At 41.6% G+C, this 7,500-nt stretch overlaps 1 protein-coding gene across 3 annotated transcripts in view; it reads right to left on the reverse strand.

Annotated features, from left to right (window-relative positions):
• Positions 1–7,500, reverse strand: part of LOC123757880 (tolloid-like protein 1) — a 230,328-nt gene that overhangs the window by 59,515 nt on the left and 163,313 nt on the right. For all 3 annotated transcript variants that reach the window (XM_069338663.1, XM_069338662.1, XM_069338661.1), the window contains exon 5: positions 7,433–7,492. In XM_069338663.1, coding sequence (XP_069194764.1) covers positions 7,433–7,492 — 60 coding nt within the window. The remainder of the gene's footprint in view (positions 1–7,432; positions 7,493–7,500) is intronic.

A 7,500-nucleotide genomic window follows, 5' to 3' on the forward strand; every position in this document is an offset into this window, starting at 1 on the left:
ATGGCGTTAGTGTGGATGGCGTTGGTGTGGATGGCGTTAGTGTGGGTGGTGTTGGTGTGGGTGGCGGTAGTGTGGGTGGCGTTGGTGTGGGTGGCGTTGGTGTGGGTGGTGTTGGTGTGGGTGGCGGTAGTGTGGGTGGCGTTGGTGTGGATGGCGTTGGTGTGGGTGGCGTTGGTGTGGGTGGCGTTGGTGTGGGTGGCGGTAGTGTGGGTGGCGTTGGTGTGGATGGCGTTGGTGTGGATGGCGTTGGTGTGGATGGCGTTGGTGTGTGTGGCGTTGGTGTGGGTGGCGTTGGTGTGGGTGGCGTTGGTGTGGATGACGTTGGTGTGGGTGGCGTTGGTGTGGGTGACGTTGGTGTGGGTGGCGTTGGTGTGGATGGCGTTGGTGTGGGTGGCGTTGGTGTGGGTGGTGTTGGTGTGAGTGGCGTTGGTGTGGGTGGCGTTGGTGTGGATGACGTTGGTGTGGGTGGCGTTGGTGTGGGTGACGTTGGTGTGGGTGGCGTTGGTGTGGATGGCGTTGGTGTGGGTGGCGTTGGTGTGGGTGGTGTTGGTGTGGATGGTGTTGGTGTGGGTGGCAGTGGAGTGGGTGGCGTTGGTGTGGGTTGCGTTGGTGTGGGTGGCGTTGGTGTGGATGGCGTTGGTGTGGATAGCGTTGGTGTGAATGGCGTTGGTTTGGGTGGCGTTGGTGTGGGTGGCGTTCGTGTGGGTGGCGTTGGTGTGGGTGGCGTTGGTGTGGGTGGCGTTGGTGTGGGTGGCGTTGGTGTGGGTGGCGTTGGTGTGGGTGACGTTGGTGTGGGTGGCGTTGGTGTGGGTGGCGTTGGTGTGGGTGGCGTTGGTGTGGGTGGCGTTGGTGTGGGTGGCGTTGGTGTGGGTGGCGTTGGTGTGGGTGGCGTTGGTGTGGGTGGCGTTGGTGTGGATGGTGTTGGTGTGGGTGGCGTTGGTGTGGATGGCGTTGGTGTGGGTGGCGTTGGTGTGGGTGGCGTTGGTGTGGGTGGCGTTGGTGTGGATGGTGTTGGTGTGGGTGGCGTTGGTGTGGAGTGGCGTTGGTGTGGGTGGCGTTGGTGTGGATGGCGTTGGTGTGGATGGTGTTGGTGTGGGTGGCGTTGGTGTGGATGGTGTTGGTGTGGGTGGCGTTGGTGTGGATGGTGTTGGTGTGGGTGGCGTTGGTGTGGATGGTGTTGGTGTGGGTGGCGTTGGTGTGGATGGCGTTGGTGTGGATGGCGTTGGTGTGGGTGGCGTTGGTGTGGGTGGCGTTGGTGTGGATGGCGTTGGTGTGGGTGGCGTTAGTGTGGATAGCGTTGGTGTGAATGGCGTTGATGTGAATGCCGTTGGTGTGGGTGGCGTTGGTATGGGTGGCGTTGGTGTGGGTGTCGTTGGTGTGGATGGCGTTGGTGTGGATGGCGTTGGTGTGGGTGGCGTTGGTGGCGTTGGTGTGGATGGTGTTGGTGTGGGTGGCGTTGGTGTGGATGGTGTTGGTGTGGGTGGCGTTGGTGTGGATGGTGTTGGTGTGGGTGGCGTTGGTGTGGATGGCGTTGGTGTGGATGGCGTTGGTGTGGGTGGCGTTGGTGTGGGTGGCGTTGGTGTGGATGGCGTTGGTGTGGGTGGCATTAGTGTGGATAGCGTTGGTGTGAATGGCGTTGATGTGAATGCCGTTGCTGTGGGTGGCGTTGGTATGGGTGGCGTTGGTGTGGGTGTCGTTGGTGTGGATGGCGTTGATGTGGATGGCGTTGGTGTGGGTGGCGTTGGTGTGGGTGACGTTGGTGTGGATGGCGATGGTGTGGGTGGCGTTGGTGTGGATGGCGTTGGTGTGGATGGTGTTGGTGTGTGTGGCGTTGGTGTGGATGACGTTGGTGTGGATGGTGTTGGTGTGGGTGGCAGTGGAGTGGGTGGTAGTGATGGAAATCAATGATGTTGACACATGATGGCTGGCACTTTTGGAAAATTATGGGTGACAGATATTATAAAATATAACCGAGTGAGAGAGAGAAAGAGAGAGAGAGAGAGAGAGAGAGAGAGAGAGAGAGAGAGAGAGAGAGAGAGAGAGAGAGAGAGAGAGAGAGAGAGAGAGAGAGAGAGAGAGAGAGAGAGAGAGAGAGAGAGAGAAGGATAACCATTCCTGTATTACATTAAGGAGAATCAGAGGTGTAGATACCAAGGGTACCACACCATCCTCAGCCTCACTACAAGGGCTGAGAGCATTTATATTAAAAGACCAATAGCAAACAAGGATCTGCCTGTTTACCACCTGCTTCTAGGATTATCAATTGTTCCACAAAGTTGTTGCAGTTTGCACCAGATAATACACAAGTATAGCATACAAGATTAAAGTATTAAACGAGACTGAAAGTATAGAATCCAGCTCCTTTCTTAAGATTTTCAATTTTTACTTAAAGAGAGATTGTTGTGGCACCGTTTGAATGGATCTTCGGCTGAATGGATAAATGGATCATTCAAGACATCTTGAATGGATGTCGTATTGTAAGCCTCCCTCGCGTACATGGAGTTCATGTAATGGTCTCCCATGTGAATATGCAGCCCATCCTCCTGTTTTGGTAGTACTTATATTAACGATGAGGACCATAGTACATATATACTGACGTACAACGAAATTAGAAAGTAGAAATAGGTACTATTGAGTTGGACAAACTAATAATAAAAACTATTTTTATTCGTGTTGACAGTTCACTGGATTAGTTTAGGTTGGTTTTGACTTTAATTTTTGTTTTCACTCTTTTAAGTTTAACTTTTTAAAGTTAAGTTTTGCAATAAATGATTCCAATAAAAATTTTACAGTATGGTCACATATTGGTATATGAGAACAGCGAGGATAGGTTCGGATCCCATGTGGGGAAGGAGCACATCGATGCATACCAAGATGTAATAGGCTTCACATCTTGCATGATGTTTATATCCTACTTCCTACACTCTACTCTCTGTAAATGGTTCTCCTGCCTACTAGAAATATCCAGTTCGTCTTCATCAACAAAGGCCAAGTGTTCGTAGGTAATGCAAATAATTGCCAGCGTAATCTAAAGGTTAGCCCTAGGGTTAGCTATGCACAAAGGTTTAACAGTTTGAGAAAATAATGATTTTTAGCACGCAACCTGGTCAAGCGTAGACAGATGATGAGTTGGAATTAACGGGCGTGGTGGGTTATGCAACGTCCATAACACACTCATAATGCTAAGTTTTCAAATTTTTTCATTGTTAATCTACATTGCAGTGAAAATTAAATCATATATTCCTTTATATAAGATTTTATATACACTGTCCAATGTACTAAGGATAGACTGAAAATTATTCCTGTTTCAATTACAACAAAAGAACAAAGTTCGGACGGTTATTATGTGTATAATTTGCGTGATTATTAACCCATTAGCCGTTGCCTTTAGCGGTCACTACTCTTAACTCGGTTCTAATATCACTCTATATATTAACCTAACACCTATGGGTGCTCATTGCAGACTTGGCAGAACCCAAAGGAAAATGCAATTCAGTCGGTAACAACAGAACCTATACTTTAATCTGAGCTTCGCCCACCGAGAAACTCTTTAATACCTTCCATGTAGTAGTTAAAACTCATCCTCGCTTCTCAAAAAACATATTTTAATGGTTATCGCGTGAAAATAAAGCTCGTACTTTGCTATATCAACTGTGCTTCGAATACGAGACGATCTAAACCAAAATTATATGCAAGAGGAGCATCCGTGAAGCAGGCGGCGAGCAGACAGTAGCCCGGGAAGAACCATTAGCAGTTACGACAGCTGTTGGAAAATTTCTTAATGATAACTTGGATGTTCAAAGATAAATTGTAAAATTTAGAACATTAAACATTTGAAGGTAATTATTTTAGGTTACCCAGTAATGTAAATCGTTCAATAAGCTATGAGGAGGCTAGCTCAGTGGTAGAGTAGTGGTTACAAGAGCGAGGTGTGCGCATGCTCAGTATAAATGTACGGTATTCGTACATTGTTAACAATACAATAGTTCAAGTATTGCATATATGAAGGAGAAACTACACTACTTTAAACACTAATAAAGAGCTTTTACACTACCTTATTCCTACAATATCAAAAGTGTAATATTCTAAAAAAAATATTAAACTATAAACAATGTGTTAACTTTCTACACTAAAATATATATATTTACGCGAATGCATATACCACTGAGGCTTTTATGTAATAATTATACTTATTTGCAACGTCCATAACACACTCATAATGCTAAGTTTTCAAATTTTTTCATTGTTAATCTACATTGCAGTGAAAATTAAATCATATATTCCTTTATATAAGATTTTATATACAGGAATATGTGATTGATTTTTTCCATTATATAAGATCTTATATAATTGGAAAATTATAAGCTATATTTTTATAAGATATAATTATAACCTACCAAATATTTTTAATATAGAACAAATATTATTCTAGTCACCTGTAAAAATATATCATCATTATGAGTAAAATTTGACACAGTGACATTCAAACATGTTTGAAGAAATAATTGTCTGCATGAAATCGAGCAAGAAGTTTAAACAAAATTTATATATATATTTTTTAATAATTCTTACTTTATAAAGGAAGTTGTACAGCAAACCAAACTACTGTAAAAATTCTATACTAATTTTACTTATCGAAAAATGGCAATTTTTTTTAAATTGTATCAAATATTAAAATAACTGAGAATTATGCACAACTATAAAATTAGAGATAAAAAAACTAATTTAGTGCACAAATATTGTGAAAATTTGTTAACTTTAAACAAATTCTACATAATCCATAACATTTATTTTGCTAATTCAGTGCAAAATATAAGTTCTACAAAAAAACAAAAACTACTAAAAATCTATTTTAACAATAAGTAGAAAAATTGCCTTAAAACGTACGTTTAAAAGATATTATAGTATTTTGTTTATGAGGTATTAAGTAGAAGTTGAGAACTCTCACTTTCTGAGCGTGGTCAACTGAACACAAGACGGGTCATCAGGCTAGATTAGGCTAACCTCGATTAAGTTAGGTTAGGCTGTGTTAGCCTCTGATGGGTTAGGTTAGGCTGTGTTAGCCTCTGATGGGTTAGGTTAGGCTGTGTTAGCCTCTGATGGGTTAGGTTAGGCTGTGTTAGCCTCTGATGGGTTAGGTTAGGCTGTGTTAGCCTCGGATGGGTTAGGTTAGGCTGTGTTAGCCTCGGATGGGTTTGGTTAGGCTGTGTTAGCCTCGGATGGGTTTGGTTAGGCTGTGTTAGCCTCGGATGAGTTAGGTTAGGCTGTCTTGGCCTCGGATGGGTTAGGTTAGGCTGTCTTAGCCTCGGATGGGTTAGGTTAGGCTGTGTTAGCCTCGGATGGGTTAGGTTAGGCTGTGTTAGCCTCGGATGGGTTAGGTTAGGCTGTGTTAGCCTCGGATGGGACTAGGTTAGGCTGTGTTAGCCTCGGATGGACTAGGTTAGGCTGTCTTAGCCTCGGATGGGTTAGGTTAGGCTGTGTTAGCCTCGGATGGACTAGGTTAGGCTGTGTTAGCCTCGGTTAGGTGAAGTAAGGCTAGTTTGAGTTGGGAAGTAAATTAAAATACACTGGCGAACCGTCTTGTGCGCGTGTGACTTAAATTCTCACTACCAACATATATTTTATAATTTATTGTTTAGAGCATACTCGGGTATGCCGAAAATGGATTTTTAAGTGGATTTTTAATCAACAGAGAAACCTTATCTTTCGATGTTCAGTTAATTAATTACTCTGGTAAGTTACAGCTCCTTTCCATACTAAGATGATTGGAAACGAAAAATCTACATTATGATTACAGGCTTTTAAAGATGCACAAAAGTAAAACAATTTCCGATATATGATCACAGAATGAAAGAGGGGTAGCAAGGAGTTACAAAAAAGGGGAAATATGATATAATACGTATATAAATGGAGGGAGGAAAGGGAAAATAAATGATAAAAACATCTTCCTTTCCTTACCCACCCATCCAACCTCCCCACGAATACTAACCTCTGTTCATTTTATAGCAACCGAGATGAAGCTGGCAAGGTCTTCTTAGCCTTGCAAAACAAAATGTATAGAAAACACTAAGGCGGGAAGAGTACTTAGGCTGCTGATGTTTGCGTCAGAGTGAGGGTAAGAGTGTCGCTGGAGAGCAACTTGTGCTCTTATTAATAAGTGCTGGGGATAGAGGAACATTATATAGAAAGGTTTATATAGAAGCAAGTTGTAAGAGCAAGCTTTAAATACACCAGAGTGTGTGTTTGTGTCTGTGTTAGGGAAAATCATCAGGCTCAGGACATATAATACCGATTTCAAGAAACATTGTGCAGATAAAAGCAAGATTAAACTGGAAAAAATCCCAGAGAGGGTAAAATGAAGGTGAGCAGGAGGCTCTGGAAGGAGAAAGTGAAGGAAGATTAGGAGGGAAGAGAAAGGGAGATTAGCAGAGAAGATTGGAAGGCCAGTCTAGCAAATATATAAACAAATGACTGTCAATTACAAAACAAATACAACCCCAATATATATATATATATATATATATATATATATATATATATATATATATATATATATATATATATATATATATATATATATATATATATATATATATATATATATATATATATATATGTCGTACCTAGTAGCCAGAACGCACTTCTCAGCCTACTATGCAAGGCCCGATTTGCCTAATAAGCCAAGTTTTCCTGATTTAATATATTATCTCTAATTTTTTTCTTATAAAATAATAAAGCTACCCATTTCATTATGTATGCGGTCAATTTTTTTTATTGGAGTTAAAATTAACGTAGATATCTGACCGAACCTAACCAACCCTACCTAACCTAACCTAACCTATCTTAATAGGTTAGGTTAGGTTGGGTAGCCAAAAAAGTTAGGTTAGGTTAGGTAGTCAAAAAAACATTAATTCATGAAAACTTGGCTTATTAGGCAAATCGGGCCTTGAATAGTAGGCTGAGAAGTGCGTTCTGGCTACTAGGTACGACATATATATATATATATATATATATATATATATATATATATATATATATATATATATATATATATATATATATATATAAATATATATATATATATATATATATATATATATATATATATATATATATATATATATATATATATATTATAACGTGCAGAGAAGCAAAATCAAGCAAGTAAATTTGATAAGGTAAAGCAGCACTTAGATATTTTAAAAGAATACTTACAGAAAGTGGTACAAAAAAAAGAGACCAATCTTTACCGACTATACTAAGATGATTGGAAACAAAAAACCCTCAAGTCAGCGTAAGCCTGCCTTTGACACCACCTTTCAGGCAGTAGAACTATGAAAAAGAGTCGAGATTACGGAAACTGGTACTTACAGACTAGCAGGGAAGTACTTACAGAGTGTGTGGGAAAAGGAATTTACAGTGAAGAAAGTACCTATGGCATGAATAGACGCCCTTACGGGTAGCGAGGGTAGGAATCTTGGCCTGTAGACAGCTGGCGAG

This window comes from Procambarus clarkii, chromosome 40, assembly GCF_040958095.1.
Source record: "Procambarus clarkii isolate CNS0578487 chromosome 40, FALCON_Pclarkii_2.0, whole genome shotgun sequence".
Lineage (NCBI taxonomy): Eukaryota > Metazoa > Arthropoda > Malacostraca > Decapoda > Cambaridae > Procambarus > Procambarus clarkii.